Raw genomic sequence first — 21,564 nt, 5'->3', positions numbered from 1 at the left:
TAGTGTGACGCTTTAATGACGATGGGTTTTTTTTGTTTTTTTGTTGTTGTTTTTTTGATTGAACAAAAAAGGATGTTTATTCTAACTGGGATTCGTACAGTTGTAAGTACTTGAGAAAAATAATCAAACATGGTTCTGTTCCGTGGACGGAGACATCTCAACCCTCGTATAAAAGAGTTTGGCTGGTTATCTACCCGATAAAAGACATGTAAACTCTAATTGACTCCAGTATTTTCGTTAGCCTGCCAACCCTATAAAGGAACGCGATGGAATGTTTTTGCCGTGTCAGACTGCTTGTAGTAAACAGTGGCGGGGCATTCTTACAAAAACCAACTTAGACCTGCTGCCTGGTTGCAATCTCTGTATCCTGTTTTTTCCTATTTGTGTTTCTTCAAAATTCCTTCCTATCATTTGGTTTGTTTGGTTTGTTTTTGTTTGACGTCCTATTAACAGCTAGGGTCATTTAAGGACGTGCCAGGTTTTGGAGGTGGAGGACAGCCGGAGTACCCGGAGAAAAACCACCGGCCTCCGGTCAGTACCTGCCTTCCTATCAAATCTATATAACGAAATATAACTAATTTTGGACCAACCTTAATGGTACGATGCCATTAAACTCCGTAAAAACAAATCGCACTGTCCAAGATATTTCGGTTTATCTGATTAAAGAAATGTTCAATATTATCCACAAACTCATTGTAAACCTATTTACCTGATAAGGCATTTGTTTGCTTTGTCCGATATAGTTTTTAACATCCATATGTATGTGACTGAAGAGAAATAAAACAGGAAATATTTACTTATTCGTATCACAATGACATTACCCTTTTGTTGGCTGATGCAGTTGGTAAGTCGTTTTACAAAAGACTTTTTGAAGGAAAATCTATTCTGTTTGAATGTATGAGCATGTAAGCGAGTGCGTAAAGAAATAGTAATGAAAATAAGCATGAAGCATGTTGTGTATTGTATAAATTGTCAGAATTGTAAAGAGTCGAGATCACTATAGACTGTGGCTAGTTTTGTTTGACTGATAGTCATAACCTCTTGGCTCTGTGTGCATGAAAAAAAGTCTATTCATGTTTACTAGTTTTTTTTATTATTTCAATACAAAATCAACACAGATCAAAACAAGGTAACAATAATAAACACCTTGGGTGGTAAAACATATCCGGGGTATATAATAATGCGCAGCTCAGAAGGTCAGAACTTAAAAGGGTTTCCAATCGTTACTTTTACGGTATGGTAGTGTAACCTCCAACAAAATCAGGAAGTTTGATACTGTAAACCAACTTATTTTCGAGGCGACTTAATTTCGCTTAATTATGTCCAACAACTTTTTCGCGGAGATTTAATTTTGTGATTTACGGACATCAATTTTGTGATTTACGAACATAAAAGGCAAACTGTGCATGTGATGGAAACTATTTCACAGCAATTGATTTTCGTATTCATTGCACGCGAAATATGCGAAAATTAATCGCACGCGAAAATAAATTGTTTTACAGTATCGTGGTGTCGGATTTGGCCTTAAAGCATAGTACATGAGGGTAGCCATGGCTCAAGATCACAACAGTCTATAATAAATTACTCTATAAAGTTTGTGATAGATCACAACAGTCTATAATAAATTACTCTATAAAGTTTGTGATAGATCACAACGGTCTATAATAAATTACTCTATAAAGTTTGTGATAGATCACAACGGTCTATAATAAATTACTCTATAAAGTTTGTGATAATGAAAGGTCCAAGTTGATATCATTCTAACTTTGCCGCTCTCACAGTTTGCGTTACAGGCGTGTATGCCGGACTGGTCCACAGTCCGATAAGGGCGACGAAATGACACACGTGAAGGGCCGAACTACTGAAGTCGGTGGAGGGGTAGGTATTCCACGACATCTCTATCATCCCTAGCAACAACAACCTGAAAGGTCAAAGGTCACTTCGGTAATGTTCATGTAATAAATATTTATATTATAATGACAAAACGCGTTTCAAGTATACACCCTGTATAAGCAAACGGGTATGTTCATTGCCCCCGAAATATTCATCTCCATCAGAGAGCATCGATAATAGAATAAAAACAAGAAGAAACTGAATATTTGTGAAAACAATACCGAAAGTTTAATTTGAATACTCTCCAAAAGTTTGAGCTTATCTTATTGAAAGTAAAATCTTATTGAAAGTAAAATCTTATTGAAAGTGAATGAATGATTAATTGCATCCCGAAAAATACCATTACTGCTCCGTCTATATATTTGTAACGTAATTGTCTGCGTAATAAGCAATTGTGTTGGGGTTTTTTTAGTTGTTGGTGTTACATAAATTATATACAATTCACCTCCATACCATACATATGTAGGTGTCGTTTTATGCATTATACTGTCAGCGGTGTAGCATCTTTGAAAGAAAATTAAATCTATCGCCATTTATTGAGATTAATGGTTTTCACAACAGTTATAATAAACAGCCTTTGAGGCTATAGGGAGAAGCAGGGAAAGTATCTATTTTCAAAAATGTCCAAAAATGTTCCAGAACCTGGCATATTTGTTTTCGATTTTAACCATAAAATCTTTCATCTTTCAAAAAAAAACGTTGATAAAAAATAAAAGCAATGATAAACTACGAAAAAATGACAGTAATATAAAGCTTGGCAATCGTTGAAAGCTTGAATGATAATAGCCACACTGTGTATGTATCCACAAAAGAGCTGTTCTAGGCAGTCGGAGCTAGTGTTGTTTACTTACCGTACTATGACAGGTAGGGGCGTGGACCATAATAGGTAGTGAAGTGTATGGAAATACCATACGTAGAACTGATAATGCAGAGACCGGCTAAAGCACATTCCGATAAAGTTTGACGTGAATAATGGCAGCACGATCTGTATTTCTGTGTTAAGGAAGGTTTCCGAGAGTGCAAACTGACCAAATATATCACATTAATAAACTGCAGAAAAAAATATTCAATACATACTGCTTTTACTACAATCCTAAATCATCTGTTCGACCCATACTCGAGTGCCTTGATAAATATTTCAAGGGACATTCCGTTGACAAACGGCAGCAGGCAGACCTGGAAGATGTTATTCCATCAGAGCATTTACAACGTCAAGTCATTAATCATTAACAGGGCTCCCTTTAAATCTACACACAGCCAGATTCTCCAACGTACATGATGTCAGACCTTCATGCCATAAAATCCTTTGTAACTTGAAATGGGACACACATGTACTGAATGAAAGAAGAGTTACAAAAAGAAATCCCGCCATGAGATTCTTAAGAAGAAACCAAAAGGTAGGTTCCACATCCCCAACATGGAATACATAGAAAACCTTCAATTAGATCAGCCATTTTTTCAATACGCATGTACTCCATACAATCTGGTAGGTAAAGAAGTGAGAATTGGTAGAGCAGAGAGCGACTCATCACAAATAGATATCAAAATGTTGGTGATATACTGAAGCAAAAATATGGGTAGATCTTAATTGTCAAATGTCAGTAGCTTTCTGAATTATAACAAGTATACTTGCTAAAGCAAAACGCCCCTACCGGCCCCCGTTAAATTAAAAATAGTAACAACAACCTTGACCAAAAAACCCTGAAACTCGAGTTTGTACGATATATTATGGTCCTTTATCATTATGTGAAGTTTGATCAAAATCCCTGAAGGAATAAAACCACTAGAGCACTGACAACTAAAGCATTATAGAGGAAACATATAGCACCCTTGAGCACCGATTCCCCTTTCTATTATTTAGGACACTTAATCAAGGATATGAGTTGGCGACAAAGGTGATTGGGATGGCTTCATCCAGAGTTGGAATGATGTCCCAGGAAATAATCTGTAACATTACATCAAAGATATCAAAGTAATATTGAGATTTATTTCAAGACGATGCAAAGTAACAGCGAAGTAGGGTAAATCTTGAAAAATGTATCATGAACTTCAGTAGTGAAATGTCTATTACATAATACCGTATAGCCGCTTATTTTCGTAGGATATTTTCGCTCGCCCATTCACGTGGTCACAAAAAATTAATTTGTTAAATAATAAGACACTGGAAATATACTGCAGGTAAGACTATCGTCATTATGTGCCGTCGTTAGACGACTTGGAAACCTCCAATCAACCAAGGTTATTTTGACAATAATAATTCTTCTTACTGATTGTGATATACTATATCAACAATCAAGTGCTGATCAATTTGTAATTCAACATCTGGAGCAATATTCGTGAAAATTAGATATTCTCTTATAACCAGATCGCGAACTTTTAATTCGTGTAAATCTAATTCTTTTGTTTTAAAGGAAAATAACAAACATTTTGACCCGAGTAAATAACCGGCTATACAGTACGTAACCATGGAGATTTCAGATTTAAATATTTAACACAACTTTGTGAAAGTTTATCATTTATAAATTCTAAACATTGTATCTGACAGAAATGTGTCACTTCTTAATTACATGTACAAATGTAAATGATTAACGAGTTTCTTACCTTCTCCATTTAAACCAGAAGAAGAATAAGAGAACTATCACGTGTGTGGCTAGTAACAGTAGATGGAAGTAGCGATTGAGGAACATCTCTTCTGATAAAAATCTCCAGTTGACTGTCCATTTAAAGAAAAACTGCCGTCCTAAATTGAATGATCTCACTATGTAACCTACAGGATTCACTAGAAGGAATGGCAATCCCATTATAACCTGCAACAGAGAAGGAGATTCCATGATTACTGTAAACGTAATTATCTTGTCGTACCCAAAAAGGTATGGCGCATATTGGCCTGTCTCGACCTAACGGTGACCGTTTTCAAAATCAAAAAATAACTATTAAAAACTGAGTTTTTAAATTCAAACATTAAATCTATAACATAAAAATATTCTTATTGGCGAAAAATTGCAATGGATATTTCATAAAATGGTCGTGAGGTTGCATCATCGTGTTATTTGTAATTTGTGATGGGATTTTCCCGCATTCAAATCATTTGGTGTATTGAGTGTATCGAACGAACAACTTTCACAACGTCTAATTTCATTTTATGTACCAACTGGTTTTGCAAAATTGAAAAAAACGTAGTTAATGAAATATATTAATACCATTTTTTTTTTTTCTTGATGGTATTTGAAATATAGTTTCAACATCAAAAGCATACTTAATATAAAATATTCAGTATAAAGATAAGAAGTCAAATAAGACTTATATCAATGTCTTCCAGTGATTCAGTGATTCAGTGATAAAAATGTTGAGAGAGAAAAGTAAAATATTAACAAACTATGTATACCATGTCGACAAGAGACATACATGGATGGGTAGTGTAAAATTGCTATCTAATATGTCAAAAAAAATGATACTTATTGACTACATAATCCGTTCACAATGCACAGCGAGACAATGGACCATGATGATCTATTTTGGTACTGTGAGTATCACTGGGTCACTGCATTTTTAGAGTCGACTATCATGTACATGGGCTAGGTTAAGTAAGTGGAAAACAACCATTCTTCCTTTAGCACAAAACCAAATTTAAACAGATAGGCACAATGGTGAATTGGTACACTAATAATACTTATAGAAAACTACACATTGAAATCATAATTTAGCAGAATGTAAGATCATCACTAACATTAGATTATCGCTAAAATATGATTATCATTAAAATAATGTACATGTACCAATAAATTAAAATTATCGCTAAAATAAGATTACTGCTATAAAAACGATTACCACTTTATTAAGATAACCGCTAAAATAAGATTATCATTAAAATAAGATTACCATTAAAATAAGATTACCACTAAAATAAGGATCCTGCTAAAATAAGATTACTGTACCTCTAAAATAAGGATCCCGCTAAAATAAGATTACCACTTAAGATTACCATCAAAATAAGATTACCATCAAAATAAGATTACCATTGAAATATGTAGGTTTACAGTATTTACTCAGAGGAATGGAAAACACATTCCATACATGGTTTAACATCCTCACAACTCCCAGGGTCATATTAGGATGATTGTCAACTAAGGAGACAATAGCAAAATACAGAACGAAAGAGCAGACAGAAAAGAAAGTAAAAAACATACATTGAATATTCTATAGGTTTCAAAGGGCAATACATCTATTTTGGTCTCTTCCATTAGACGTATACTGAAGGAATATGAAAACATTGTAACTGTTGTAGTTTGATTTAATTGGTATCATATGATCAATATAAATGTAAGAGCTTTGCAGACAAGCCCCACATTGTACACTATCGCATTGCATGTATGTATTTTATTTGCCTTCAATATATACTATTATGTCTAACAACTACAATATAACCAGCCACTTCCAATCTTAAATTTACATTTCCTGCAACTTTGGCTGTTTTATTTTTGATTCAAATTAGATCTAAACATAGATAAGTTATTCATTACAGAAAGGGATCCACTGATGAAATAGATGGAAAAGCCATTTTGAGAGCGAACTATTTCAGTCTCCATGGCTACATTTATGACATCATAATGGGCACATTCTTCTTTCTACTTTGTTTTTATCATGACGTTGCCATGTCAATGTAAATATCAGTTAATGTGGAATCACACAATACACGCAAATGATTTTCATCACAAAAACCAAACCACAAATTGTGGTTGAAAATATTTGAAACAACTCTATCAAATTTGTATAAAAAGTCTAGACAGGAGTCCGAGATAAGGTCAGTACCTGGGTAGACTGGGCAATACTGAGAAAACATCAACAACATCACAAATCAATCCTAGCCAGAGTTTCCTCTAGCCCAGACATGGTGTTAGGGCAAGAGGAAGCTCAGGCTGAAATCAATCCCAAACCTGTTATTTTAGAAAACATTTTAAATGGAAGAATATAACAAATGGATTTATTGGTCGAAATTAAACCTCTCCTTTCAGCCAATCAGAGGATGTTATATAGGACAAATTTGCAAATCCAAAAATTAGTTATGCGGTTACAATTTACAGGATGACCATGACTACTATGTACATGTTATGAGAAGGATTACTGTATTCTGATATGAATTTGATATAGATGCAAATTGCTATAAGTATCTGGTACATACATGTACATGTTCAATAAATATAGGTATGATGGGGACTATATATATAGTACATACCTGTGAAGAGGCACAGATTGTCAGATATTTGAAAGAACCGATTGTTCCATGTCTCACAACCAAGAGCATCAGTAAAGCTGGAGCAAACAGCAGGACATTCATCTTCACTCCAACACCAAAACTGTAGAGATAGCAACATGAATATGATATCAACAGAAAAAGTTAATATAAATCTACACCAAATCTTATCAATCATGGAGAATTTTCATATTGGGATGTTACAAAAGGGAATTAACTCCCAAAACAATCATCCAGTTAAACAATACAACACAAGTCCACAGCTAACTTTTATCACTGATGATGTAAACAAACTTTCATTAAACTTGGCCGAGACAATTATTAAGAAACTTTATTTCAGATAAGATTTACACTGTAAAATGATATCACAAAGGGAGTTCAACTCACAATATATCATATAAAGGTAAAATGAAAAACAATATTACATAAAATGACATCTTTACTTGATAACTTTCAAATTGATAATACATTTGACACAATCTAAAATCATTTGTTGACAAATCATCATGAGAAATGTTGATATCCCACAGTGATTTGATGAAATATTTGCTAATTGGCAGAGGCATTTGGACCTTGTTAGTTTTTCAGGAAATAATAACTGGTTTTGATATAACTTTTGAATGGTGTGTTTTGTAAGGTATTTGTCTCCTGTAATAAAAATAAGGTGCTGTTCATTTCTTTCATTTCCCTTATTTATTCAGATAATACAGGCACGACCAATACATAATTGAAATATAAACAAAAAATTAAGGAAAGAATTAGATAGATTTGCTTATCATAAAGACACAACATATAGTGAATATGTATGGCTATTGGCTACTCGCTGTGTATTCTTAACTGACAAAAAAATCCAAGCTCAAGTAAATATCCAAATCAAGACAAATCTAATCTGTGGAAGAAGAACTTGCTATTCTAGACCAGTCTGAAACAAAGATACAGTATAACAGGTTCTTCGTAGATTTCCTAAAAATGTAATTCTGGTGACAAAATGCAGAAAGCAGATTGCATTAGTATATAAAATGTGAAATTGTGACCTTTGTAAAGACATGCCACTCGCTCTTGTAGCAAACAGTTCTGATTTGAATGTATGTGTCAAATTGTTACCTAAATCTAAAATAATTCTGCAAATTGTTGATACTTATTCAGGAATTAAACTGATGTATCTAAAATACAAACACACAGGGGCTCTGGTTTCTTGTGATCTTGCACAATGCACGTTTATTGGGAAGGGAGGTAATTCTGTTCAAATTAACATTTTGGCATTTTGCTACCATCTCCCCAGAGTTACACCCTTATAAATAAAGGATGATATTATATACCAGTAAAACATGATAACAGACTCCGAGGAAGGAATATGTGTGAGTATATCTGGTTACCTGAATAGAAGACATCCTAAACTCCACTTGTCACGGAGGAACATGTCTACCGCCAAATACAGAAACAACATGGCCACTGGATCATTAAATAACCTCAGGATATATATGGAGTGGATACGATATGAAGCACAGCACATAAAGAAAAGTACGTATGGAGGCATCTGTAAAAACAAAGTGAACTTAAATGAGCAAAAACGAAAGTACACTACATCATTTATGTAGAAAATTCAACATTCTGGCAAAATACTTGTACTTTCATAAATATTTCAACATTTTGGGCTCTGCCTTACACTATGCATTTATGTTTACCAAGGGGAACAGTGGATTTCTGAGTGAAAGTCACAATAGAGAAGTCTAGATTGAATGAAACACTGAAGCTGGTAAAATGGAAATAGAACTATCATTGTGTTTTGATGAAGTGATGTTGTTCTAGACTTTATTATTTTTTTTTTTTTTCAAATATTTCAGAAAAACGGATATACATGCATGAATGGTTACAAACTCAGGAATATTGTCAAACACTTAAACAGGGGTGACTCACTCCCTACAATTAGCTTTGACTCTTATCTTTTTGACCTATTAGCGGTTTTATTTAACTTCTAAAATTGCTTCCTCATTCTTGAGATTTTTTTTTTTTCTTTTTTTTCGGTATGTACATTCATTGAATCTTTTTTCAGCCATTTTAAGCTGATCTTTAGCATGCGTAATAACCTGAGATTTGACAGCAGTCAGCTGTAAGAAACATCTTACTAATTCTTATGAATCTTTTTAAATACTTGTTAGATATGTTAGAGGTGTTAATTTACATACCTGTTTCACTTGTCTGTATATATCAAATATGACCATTAGGGAGAGGACATACAAGGCTGCAAAGATGTACTGAGCCAATACAATGTTCACACCCCTTTCTGTGATGTGGTACAGCCCCAGGAATATATAGACAAAGCCTGCAGGGTACCTAGGAAATAAGTCATATCATATTACACAGCATATCTCAAATAACACAGGGTATCTCAAATAACAGGATATCTCAAATAACAGGATATCTTATAAAAAAAATCACAGAATATTTCATGAAACATACACAAATACATATGATTATATATACAGATATGATCACATAAAACATACACAAATTACATAGGAGTTAAGAGATCTTTTATTTGAATCTGGCCCTGGGATATTTCTACAGTCCTATTGCAATTAACCAGCACCATCTCAATCAACTCCATTGGTTAGAAATTGCATAAAAATTGGGGGTTTTTTGGGTTTTTTTTTTCAAATTTAATTTTATCCCGGCAAATTTTAGGGATGCCAAGTATTTTCAGCAAAATCTCTTTAGCCCACCTATATTCATTATGCTCAATGTGTTTGCAAGAATTTGGAAAATATTAGATAATAGTTACATCATACACATATGTTTACCACTTAAAAACTTACACCAATGGTCCTGTGTCACCTTTAAGTGTCGTGTAGTCATATGATCCATTTACCACTCCACCGACTTCCTGCATGTAGGCAACCCAATCTATTTCTGTATCTGTCAAACAAGAATGATATCATTATGTCCTTGTTTTAGTGTTCCTCAGATAAATACAAATTAGTCATTTCTAGGTGTCATCTCTGCTGAAACGATGGGCTTGTTTTCATCTGCAATTAATAAACACAAAGTATATATCATCGTAATGTACATGAAACACAAATGTCAAAGTACACATGACAATTAATTAAAACACAATTAAAACTCACTGGTATGATGCTGATATGCCCATTCTGACAGTAAAATGTTGCTAGTTCGAGGACCAGTGCAAACAAGGTATTGTTCTATTACTCCTTAAACTTCCTATTACAGAGTTGGTTCCACTGACCACTCCAAGTTTAAGCTATATTATAGTAGATGAAGAGGCTTCCCTGAAGCTAAAGAAATTGGATTGTGGTTGTCATTGGGGGGGGGGGGGGTTATAAGTTCACATAACAAGCTCAAGCTAGCAAGAATTTCCCTTTAGTCAAGTGGCAGGATGCCCCAGGTAACCCCAAAACCTTTAATTTCCACGAGCGAGTATTGATTTTCAAATGTAAGTGAGCGTTATAAATTCCCTCACTTACAATTATAATATACTCATGCAACATTAAAAACGTTCACTTACATTTAAAAACTTAATACTTGGGCTAGGAAATTACCGGTAAAGGTATTGGGGTTACCAGTGATGTCTGCTAAGAGGGCGGCCCAGAGGTCACTAGTTTGAGCCCATTGCAGCAGGGTATTTTTTATCACTTGATCCTTCCTTTTACAAACTTAACTATCTATAATTTATATTATTCTTTGCATACTGTAACTTTGTTTCATGTTCAGTGACATGATTTTTAAAATTACTTAGTATGTATCGGGTTTTTTTTAATTGCAAATACTAAGCCTAGTACGTGATTTTACAGTTGAAAAGTAAGAGGGTATGTTTTTGATCCGACTACATTTGGCCCATGTACTATGGTTTACAAAACCTTTAATTCAGCTTGAAATTCGCCTACATCTTAAATTTGCCCTATCTTCAAAGGGCTAAAATGGTGAAAATTAAACAGGGGCAAAAATGACCAGGTATACAGTAATTAACTTTGTCGCTATTACTCATACATTGTGTCTATAAAAGTCATAATGCACAAATGTGCTTTTAATGCCTCCTCTACTAGAGATCAAATCCAGAACCTCCGGCTTACTAGCATAACACTAAACTGAATCTTAAATGAAAATCTCTCTAACCAAATTGATACTTGTGTAACAGGAGAACGGGAAAATGTAGCAGCCAGACCGGGGTTCGAACCCGGGACCTCCGAACACTACCCAAAAGCTCTACCAATTGAGCTATCTGGTTGCAGATGATGATTCATTCCAGTTCAGCTACATTCCTCCCTCCTTTTTTCAAGTTTTCACCGACAAAGACCACAAGTTCTGATCCCCTTGCTAAGTATGATCCCAATGCTTTAAACAAGGATAGACAAGCTCGACAATTATGTAACAGGAAGAGAAAATGTAGCAGCCAACCAGGGTTCCAACCCAGGACCTCCTAACATTAGCCATATGCTCTGATGATCGACTCAGTCAAGTTCAGCTATCACTTGATATCAATGTATGTGGCACTCTCCTCTCTAGAATAACATCAATACTCATGGAACAAGACTTTTTGATGACCCCAGTTTACATAGACGAGTGTGCTCTACACTAAATGAGCGTACTAGACAAGCCTATAGCATTGAAAGTGAAAAAGAATGATTTACATTTAGTTTGAGTTGTTCCCCTTGATTGTATTTTGTTGGTGATGATAAAAGAGCATAGGCAGAAGAAATAATGCTTAAATTGTTTCCACTGGTAAATTAACCGTCTCTCATTAATAACTATTATAAAATGATTTCATCGATAACTTATAAACTAATTTGTCAATATTGACGCTCCGATATTGAACCACATGTCAACACGAAGCTGTCGGCTCTGCTCCATGAAAGTTACGATTGCTTCCAGTACTTACATTTAATGCGTTGTATCACCAATAAATTGATAACAACTTCAGCAGCTAGTAAGCAAATCATCGCAAGAAACGAATGACCTGGGTCGAAAACGAATTTTGTCCAATATTGCAGAGAAAATATTTCTCTGAATCTTTTCCACGTCGTTCCTCTGGGAGCTGCCATTTTGAATGATCATGTGACCAGTACTTCCGGGTCATTCGTTACCTTTCTAGGGTTTTGATCGTTTGTAACATAAACTCTAGATCGCCCGAAACGATTGTTGCTGCTGCTGAGAAAACGGTAAAAATATGAGTGTGAACAGGTACCTCTGTTTGTGTGGTATACTTGCCGCATGCTTGTTTGTGGTTGTAGAAAACACGGTGGAGTACCATACTATTGATCAGAGGGTACCGTGTCCATACTATGGACTTGGTAAGTTACAATTAAAGGTATAATATTGGTAAAGATCTTAATGTGTAATGGGTAATGTCTGTATTGATTTATTGAATGTTCTTGAAGAAACGGTCCGAGACTGAAACTACGGCATCAGAACAGAAATTTTGAATTCATTTCATAGTTAAAAAGAAATTGCGCAATATTATTTGAACTTATTTAAAAGGTAGGTTTTTTTTTTCATATGAATTTGATATTTAAAACAAGTTGGAACATATCATTATACATTTCACTAGAGTTAACTTTGCTAATGTAGTAGTGTGAATGTGTGCTGCTATACACTAAGTTATATGTATTACGATTATTAACTTTTAATTCCAATCTCACCAGTGCTGCATATGTCAGAGCATCACATTATTTTTACACCCTTTAATATCTTAAACTAATTTTTTTATATTTGTAGAGAGCAATCGATTCACAACCAGAAATGATGGCCTAGTAAATTGTTCATGGTATGCACAGAAGACATGCTGTAAGCGGACTGAAGTGACGTCAGTTTTTTCCGACATGTTTTCCTTGTATGGAGCCACCAAAAACTGTAAAAATCACATGAACTATCTCATGTGTTACTTCTGTGACCCAGACCAGTATCGCTGGTACAAAAGGTAGAAGAATTATTCTCACACTTCTGTTTGGTATTAGGTAATTAATACAACTAGTAAAAATCAAACTTTGTAGCCCTTATACCTTTATCTGTATACTGCCCCCTGTGATCCTCCCTAGCATAAATGACCAGTGTGGTTGATCTATACTTCAAAACTGTCCCCTGTGCATGTCTCGTACCATGCCAGCCCTGCATCAATGACCTATATGACCCTGACCTTATATGACTTTTATCTGTGTAAACAGTGTATATGACCGGCCTGTCACACTTAACTATATTGTACTAGGGTGTCTTTTACCTTGACTTGTATCAGTGACTTCTGTTGACCTAGACCAGATTCCCTGCCATATAACTAAAGCTTTGTGACCTTGTTTGACCAGCATCAATTACTAAACTGACCTCTCTGACGCAGATCTGTATCACTGACCTCTGTGACCTTGACCTGTACCACTGACCACTCTGACCCAGACCTGTACCACTGACCTCCATGACTTTGACCTGTACCACTGACCTCCGCGACCTTGACCTGTACCACTGATGTAGCTGACCTACATCATAACATGTATAAGACATTTACCTGGGTATAACCAGCTTCTGTAACAAATTAACCATGATCAGCTTAATTGACCGTGATTTGTATCACTGACTTTGTGACCTTGACCTGTAGACCAGTATCAATGGTTTATGTACATACATATAACTGGCCTCTGTAACATGAACTCTGATCGGTATGTAATTGGCCTCTGTGTGCCCTGTACCTGTTTCCCTAGCTTTGGTTGGGCCCTGACACTTATAACTACGTATAATTTTACTCTATTTCAATTGTAAAAGTGTACCTATCTTCTTTTTTACAGCAAGGCCCACGTTTGTGCTGACTTTTGCAGAGCTGTATTTGATCACTGCAAGGATGCAAAATATGATGGCAAAACTATTGGTATGTTTCCATTAGTTGGGTATACCTTCGAATCCCCCACCTCCTCACACACAGGTTATTCCTGAAGAAAGCTTGGTTAAGCAGAAGATTATCTATCAGAACCATGCTACTTCTGTGATCTCTGTACCAAGGAAATATTATTAATTAGATGGTGCTTTTTATCCTCCACTTTCACAGAAACAGAGGATATTGATTTGGGTTTTTCCGTCTGTCTGTCACACTTCGTTTCCGTGCAACACCAAAAATTGACCAAATATTATCAGATTTTCTTCAAACTTGGTAACAACATTAAATGACTAAATAGCTTGGCCAAGTTCGATCACGGCTTTTCACAGACGTTATTTGACTGAGTTATGGCCCCTTGATTAAAGAAAAATATAATTTTTGGATGTTTCCATGCATTAACGGTAACAAATATTATCAGATCACCGCCTCACGAAAGGGGGGGGGGGGGGGGGGGGGGGGAGCGGGTGATATCAATTCTAGGAATTAGCTTGGTATTCACTGCGTTGAAATCTGCCAATAAATATGTTAGATGCTTACTTTGTATGTACCCCTTAAAATGGCTGTTTTCCTGTATCTTTCATATACTGCAGTTTTAAATCAAATAAACATTTGATAGAAGTTTCAATTGGTTTATTTTTGTATTGTTTAATGTTCTATCAACAGCTACAGTCATTATTCTTTGGTACAGTATTCAAAAGTTACCTGCAATTCTAGCTGCAACAACAGAAAAGTGCTGATATCACATCAATGAGCAGCCCATTCAAAATGGCACTCTCTTCTGTTACCATGTGTAACATCATAAGAAAGAGATGCAAAGATAATGATAATGACTCATTTGCTTAACACAGATTTTTTACTAATTTGTGCCTTTAAAAATTAACATTAAAAGGAAAATTATTAATTTCCTGTTTACTATCCTATATATTATTTAAATTCACTAATAAAACAGAAAACACCAATACTATTTCGGCATGATAATTGATTTTCACTTGTAGAATACAAAAGAAAAAATGTATTTTGACACTGTGTTATTCTCTTGATATATATGATATTGAATTGGGACTTGCTTAAAACTATGGATGAGATTTATTTCTACTTGTCAACACTTGGAATCTGAATGGCAATCTATGCTTTTGTTTGCAAAATGATTTTTATGCCCCCAGTTTGGGACATACTGTTTCACCACAATTCTGTTCAACATTCCAACCGTCTGTCTGTCTGTCTGTCTGCCTGTCTGTCTGTCTGTCTGTCTGCCTGCTGCAGCAATATAGGTTAACGTTAATCAAGATAATGTGTGTCAATCAAAATACAGTTTTTGTTACACAAACATGTTTCTAGTTTTCAAAAGACCAGGTCCAGTGTCACCTAAAAGAAATTGTTGTTTTGAAATTTTAAATAGGAAACTTTAAGCCTTTCAAAGTTGAAGGAAGGTTCCTCAAATAAGATTTTTTTCCCTTAAATCCATTTATGCATTCTTATAAAATATTTTAAGTTAAGAAATTTCCTTTAGTTAAGGAACATTTGTGAAACTTGGGCCAGACAGTGAAAAATATATAGCAGAGTAATTATATTAAATTGATCACTGTATTTATTGTTTCAGGAGCAAACTATCGTAACGGAACAGATTTCTGTGAGGCCCAGAACTTCCATGTGGTAGAGGGAGATAACTGCTTTGACTTTGATCCTACAGTGTTTGGACGGGCACAGATAGCACAGGAAGGCAACTTGGGATTATTAATGTCTCTGATTATAGGATCATTATTTCTTACTCTAACAGTTAACTAGTTCCCAGTATAACATCTAGTACTTAGATTGTAAAAACTGATTAATTTTATCATCGGATAACTTTCACTCTCAAAATTGCCCTGTGCAATCTGGTAAATAGTTTTCAGTTTTTGTTAGTATGAAATGAGAAATAGCTTCAGGTTTGGTTTGTCCAATCTGAGAAATAGCTTCTGGTTTGGTTTGTCCAATCTGAGAAATAGCTTCAGGTTTGGTTTGTCCAATCTGAGAAATAGCTTCAGGTTTGGTTTGTCCAATCTGAGAAATAGCTTTGGGTTTGATTTGCATAAAATGAGAAATAGTTTCAAGTTTGACATGTAGAACATGAGAGCTGCGATTACAAGGGAAAAGATAAATTGCTCTCACACAGGAGGGTAAAGACAGCTGGCCTGCGTTTTATGACGCTGCTCAGAATAACATAGCATCATCATTTACCATGAGTAACTATGTTTTAAATGATGACGTCATTAATTTTGATACACATTCCAAGGAGCGTTGCAGATGGTGCAATGAAAAAACTTTCATAAAAGCTTACATTGGCTTTCAAGTATGTGAGAAAAATAATAAAACATGGGTCTGTTCCGTGAACAAGGATATATCAACCCTCATGTAAGAGTTTGGCTGGCCAGCACTCGACAAGCCTCGTGCTGACTGGCCAAATTCTTACACGAGAGTTGAGATATCCCTGTCCACGGAACAGACCCATGTTAGATTCTATTAATCTTGTACAATCTGAGAATTAGTTTCTAGTTTGTCTTGTACAATCTGAGAATTAGTTTCTAGTTTGTCTTGTACAATCTGAGAATCAGTTTCTAGTTTGTCTTGTACAATCTGAGAATTAGTTTCTAGTTTGTCTTGTACAATCTGAGAATCAGTTTCTAGTTTGTCTTGTACAATCTGAGAATTAGTTTCTAGTTTGTCTTGTACAATCTGAGAATCAGTTATAGTTTGTCTTGTACAATCTGAGAATTAGTTTCTAGTTTGTCTTGTACAATCTGAGAATCAGTTTCTAGTTTGTCTTGTACAATCTGAGAATTAGTTTCTAGTTTGTCTTGTACAATCTGAGAATTAGTTTCTAGTTTGTCTTGTACAATCTGAGAATCAGTTTCTAGTTTGTCTTGTACAATCTGAGAATTAGTTTCTAGTTTGTCTTGTACAATCTGAGAATTAGTTTCTAGTTTGTCTTGTACAATCTGAGAATTAGTTTCTAGTTGTCTTGTACAATCTGAGAATCAGTTTCTAGTTTGTCTTGTACAATCTGAGAATTAGTTTCTAGTTTGTCTTGTACAATCTGAGAATTAGTTTCTAATTTGTCTTGTACAATCTGAGAATTAGTTTCTAGTTTGTCTTGTACAATCTGAGAATTAGTTTCTAGTTTGTCTTGTACAATCTGAGAATTAGTTTCAAGTTTACAATCTGATCATTTAACTACAGTGACATGCCAAAATTATGAGATCATGACATATTTTTACTTTATAATTCAGGCATTTTGACAAATTTTCTATGAATTTCGATGACTTCATTTTTTAGACTCGATCTAGAAATGAAATTAATGTATTAAATAGATCAATTGTCAAAAAAAAAGTGGAAATTCCAGTACAATGTACTGTTATATGATTTTATTCCTTTACATGGGTATATAAGGTGGTAGGAAATTAAGAATATATCAATTTCTAATAACATTCCCATAGATACTAATAAACAGTATGTTATATTATATTATATTATATTATATTACAGTTTAGATCATGTATTGTATGGAATTTTATTGTTATATGGCCTATCAACATTTTAATCATTTCAAGCCAAACAACACTGGATTTTAAGAGTGTTTATCGAAATAAAACACTTCAAATTAAAATGTTCATAGTTTACAGGTTAAATAACTCCAGAATTAACTTTGAAGTAAGCCTTGATTCTGATTATCTCATTCATAAAAATAGCCATGGTCCTCAATATTTGTAGCCACCATCGTCATATTGTGGATTTTTCACATCTCCTTTCCTTTGTGGTTTGTCAGAATGTCCATCTTGTAAATTTGAATCTTGATGTACATGTTTTCTAATATAGTTTTACATGGCAAATTATAAGATGAAGTGGATTTTCATGATGGCCACTATCTGCCATTTTGGATTTTGGTATTTGAAGTTTGTTCCCACTTTTTCTTGGGAGCTACTGAAGGGATATTCTTGAAATTCAGTGTGTGTTCTTATTGCTCAGACTTATATAAAACCAGTAAAAATAATTTATGATGGGTGTCTTTATCCATTATGTGGAAAATCAGGCAGTTATATAATTTGATTTGCACAGAGATATACGTCTCTGATTTGCATGCATAACTTTGAACTCTTTTTATCACTTTCAAAAAGAAGATACATGCATGTATTTACACATTCAAATGATTTTTTTTTTATTCCAATGCAGTCCATTTCATAAGAAGTCCAATTTGGAATTTAATCTTAAGGCATTGCTTCAAAATCTCTAATATTTCTGTTATAGGGAATTAAGTGATTTCAGACACATAATGTTTTATATGAGCAATACATACAAAAGCATATCAGTAATCATGTGTGTTAGTAATTGTCCAGGAAAGCATCACAGTTCACGATGAGGAAGAATTTTACATCACTTGTTACAGCAATATTTACATTGTTTTAAAGTGGGATAGTGATTGGTGAGGAACTAAAGCTTCCGGTTGTTAGGTTGATATTTTCATCATCGACAATTTGGTGTTTTTCACCGAAACATTTTATAAATATAAATCACATTTAGATAGTACTTCTGTAGAATATACCACGGTTTGATACACTCCACTATAGCTCTTCACACTGATGTATTCTCTCTATAACCTTGTGTCCACATTTCATAGTATGGTTGATTATTGTATGCTTTTTCCATCAATAATGTACAATAATACTGTAAAACTGTTTTTCATGAAATTTCAATTAAAACCACTTACACCTTTATTGATGTCAAATATATATATAGTAACAACTAATCTAGTGTCGGTAAGTATATTTTTTTCTTAAAATGTTAGTTAGATATATGTAAATGAAGTCATTACAATTGATTGAACTTATCTGCAAGCCTCAGATCTTCATGAAGAGCTTATTTACCATTAACAAATGGGAAATTTTAAGTGTTTTTTTAGAGTGAGGTACAGCCACATCATAGATTTTTTTATACCATCATCCACTTTTTAGTCTGATATCAGATATCATCTGATAGGGGCTGTTCAATTTGCCCTTGGCCCTTGTTAAGAATTTGTAATTTTTAGCCTGATAAAAAAAAAATGACTGACAGGCAACCATCTTGGATTTGGATAACTAATACACTGACAAGCTTAAGCTTAAGGTCAAATTTAGCATCACAGAAAACATCTGCATTGAAGCCATCAAAATCTATACAATCAATGTTTTGTTGGTCCGTGATTTTTAACTCATTGGGCTGGTAATTTGTGCCATGGTGTGGTGTTGGTTTTCCATCCTGGAGCATCAACTTTTCCCTATTAATGACTTTTTCTCAATAATCAAAAGGCCTAGGGTCACATTATCTTAAAGGTCACAGACCTCTTCAGATCTTTAAACAGGTTCTCAATATCCAAGAGGTCACGGGTCTTAATAATGTGCCAGTTGTATGCTGGGATGACAGTCTGGTTAAAACCAGCGGTCGCATTGCTACGGTTTTTTAGGCGTAGTACGTTGTAAACATAGCCATGTAACAGCTGATTTTAATCAGATTGTTTGGATGATAAGTTACCAAGTTTGGTCAATTGAATGTCCTTGACTTACATGTACTTGTAACAGGTCAAATGTGTAAGTCTATCTGAATTATTTGCTGCAATAATCACGAGGCCCAGGGTCATGTTATTTGGCTAGTAGCATGCTGAGATACAAAAATTTGAAGGTTATATGTTGTCAGACATGTGATAGTTACTGATTAGATAAGGAATGAATTCAAGTTCCACTACTATCAGCTTTGAAATTCACATGTATTTCTCTTCACTGCATAAACTGCAGAGTAGGTGAACCATGGGCCATTTCTTTTTAATGTATTTTGAAATTTTTGCACATTTTGTGTACAGTGACCTTTTCAACAGAGAATGTGGCTGTCCATTCACAGCTTGTCCCAGTTTTGAAATAAGCCTAATAATATCAGTATTTAGATTTGATAAAATGTGTGACTACATGTAACTCATTTTGTGTTGATGTTGTACTACCAGACATTCTGAAGGTATATTAGTTAATAGAGTTTAGGATGTTCTGATGTGTTAGTGTCCAGATTTAAACATACAGTTGTTTGTATCTATGTTCTGAGGTCACCATGTAAATAGTGCAGGAGATTTTATACACATCGACGCACAATGTTTATTATGTCACAATTTATAAGTATTATAATTGTGTCGCTTACGATTTTTTTATCAGATATTATGTATAATGAAACAGACAGCATATATAAACTACTTTTTGACCTATGTATGATGGTACCGGTAGACTCCGTAAAAAGGAATGCAACCATGCTAACATATCTTCTTACTATAATTACAATTATTGTATTTAATAAAGTTCCCTGAATTAGGGTGAGAGAACCAACATCCTGGTTGTAGTAAGACGGTAACGGTACATTATAGGAATCTTCTATGGATATCAAACAGTATTGGCTAGACCTCCATCAGGATCCAACTACGGAATCCAGATGTTCCATCCTCATTATTAATTATTGTATTTGTACATACATGTATATATACGTGTATAGTATATGAATTTTATAAGCTATGTCATTATAGAATAAAATCTTCAATGATCATGGGTTATAAAATTCGAACATTATACAATTATAGATTTCATGTCTTGATTATAATGACTTACTACTTGGGAACAACAATGACAATGTATTTAAGCTAGGCTATTTTCTTTTAAGTCAACATCTCTGCAACATCTTTTATGTTGAAAAAACATAGAGTATGGCATTGCTTATGTCCATCCCACCGATATTAAATGAAAATGGACGAATCTATACCAGGAAGCAAATTATAAGAGGAAACAATTTAAATCAAGTATATCAGAGACCTATATAGTATATAGGTCTCTGAGTATATATACATGCATGTACATGAAGTCCATATCAAGGATGTATCTACAATGTACATATATATAAATCTAGATGGACAAAGCACCATGATGGACACCTGATATTCATCATACCCGGTAATTTTTATGTCTATTTATTGATGATGGTGGGCTATTCAAATCGCCCTGCGTCCGTGGTCCGTCGTCCGTCCGTCCGTCCGTCCGTCCCTCCGTCCGTCCGTCCCTCCGTCCGTCCGTCCCTCCGTCCGTCCGTAAACAATTCTTGTTATCGCTAATCCTCAGAAAGTACTGAAGGGATCTTTCTCAAATTTCATATGTGGGTTTCTCTTGGTGCCTAGTTATGCATATTGCATTTTGAGACCAATCGGAAAACAACATGGCCGACAGGCAGCCATCTTGGATTTTGACAATTGAAGTTTGTTATCGCTATTTCTGAGAAAGTACTGAAGGGATCTTTCTCAAATTTCATATGTAGGTTTCCCTTGGTGCCTAGTTATGCATATTGCATTTTGAGACCAATCGGAAAACAACATGGCCGACAGGCAGCCATCTTGGATTTTGATAATTGAAGTTTGTTATCGCTATTTCTGAGAAAGTACTGAAGGGATCTTTCTCAAATTTCATATGTAGATTCCCCTTGGTGCCTAGTTATGCATATTGCATTTTGAGACCAATCG

The 21,564-nt window shown here is 34.6% G+C and overlaps 2 protein-coding genes across 2 annotated transcripts; one reads left to right on the top strand and one right to left on the bottom strand.

The window, feature by feature from the left end:
* Positions 1-1,070: 1,070 nt before the first annotated feature.
* LOC117345390 (dol-P-Man:Man(5)GlcNAc(2)-PP-Dol alpha-1,3-mannosyltransferase-like) lies at positions 1,071-12,202 on the bottom strand. The gene is made up of 9 exons (XM_033908464.1): positions 12,039-12,202; positions 9,961-10,060; positions 9,331-9,478; positions 8,521-8,681; positions 7,127-7,247; positions 4,495-4,700; positions 3,774-3,838; positions 2,745-2,880; positions 1,071-1,921 (listed from the first exon to the last, which is right to left on the bottom strand). Exons 1-9 carry the CDS (start codon positions 12,199-12,201, stop codon positions 1,756-1,758), a joined length of 1,266 nt encoding a protein of 421 aa, XP_033764355.1. The 5' UTR covers position 12,202; the 3' UTR covers positions 1,071-1,755.
* A 92-nt stretch (positions 12,203-12,294) lies between these two features.
* On the top strand, positions 12,295-21,019 carry LOC117345000. Its single transcript, XM_033907916.1, has 4 exons — positions 12,295-12,450; positions 12,875-13,076; positions 13,930-14,009; positions 15,616-21,019. Exons 1-4 carry the CDS (start codon positions 12,327-12,329, stop codon positions 15,798-15,800), a joined length of 591 nt encoding a protein of 196 aa, XP_033763807.1. The 5' UTR covers positions 12,295-12,326; the 3' UTR covers positions 15,801-21,019.
* Positions 21,020-21,564: the final 545 nt, after the last annotated feature.

This window comes from Pecten maximus, chromosome 16 (genome assembly GCF_902652985.1).
Source record: "Pecten maximus chromosome 16, xPecMax1.1, whole genome shotgun sequence".
NCBI classification, from domain to species: Eukaryota; Metazoa; Mollusca; class Bivalvia; order Pectinida; family Pectinidae; genus Pecten; species Pecten maximus.
This window is presented reverse-complemented; position numbering and strand designations above follow the sequence as displayed.

Coding starts and splice junctions, on each gene's coding strand:
- LOC117345390 (XM_033908464.1), bottom strand. CDS start 12,201: ATGGCAGCTCCCAGAGGAACGACGTGGAAAAGATTCAGAGAAATATTT. Junction 9,479..9,960: donor GGTGACACAGGACCATTGGT/GTAAGTTTTTAA, acceptor CTTATTTCCTAG/GTACCCTGCAGGCTTTGTCT. Junction 2,881..3,773: donor ATCACCTTTGTCGCCAACTC/ATATCCTTGATT, acceptor ACACAGAAATAC/AGATCGTGCTGCCATTATTC.
- LOC117345000 (XM_033907916.1), top strand. CDS start 12,327: ATGAGTGTGAACAGGTACCTCTGTTTGTGTGGTATACTTGCCGCATGC. Junction 13,077..13,929: donor CAGTATCGCTGGTACAAAAG/GTAGAAGAATTA, acceptor TCTTTTTTACAG/CAAGGCCCACGTTTGTGCTG. Junction 14,010..15,615: donor ATATGATGGCAAAACTATTG/GTATGTTTCCAT, acceptor TTATTGTTTCAG/GAGCAAACTATCGTAACGGA.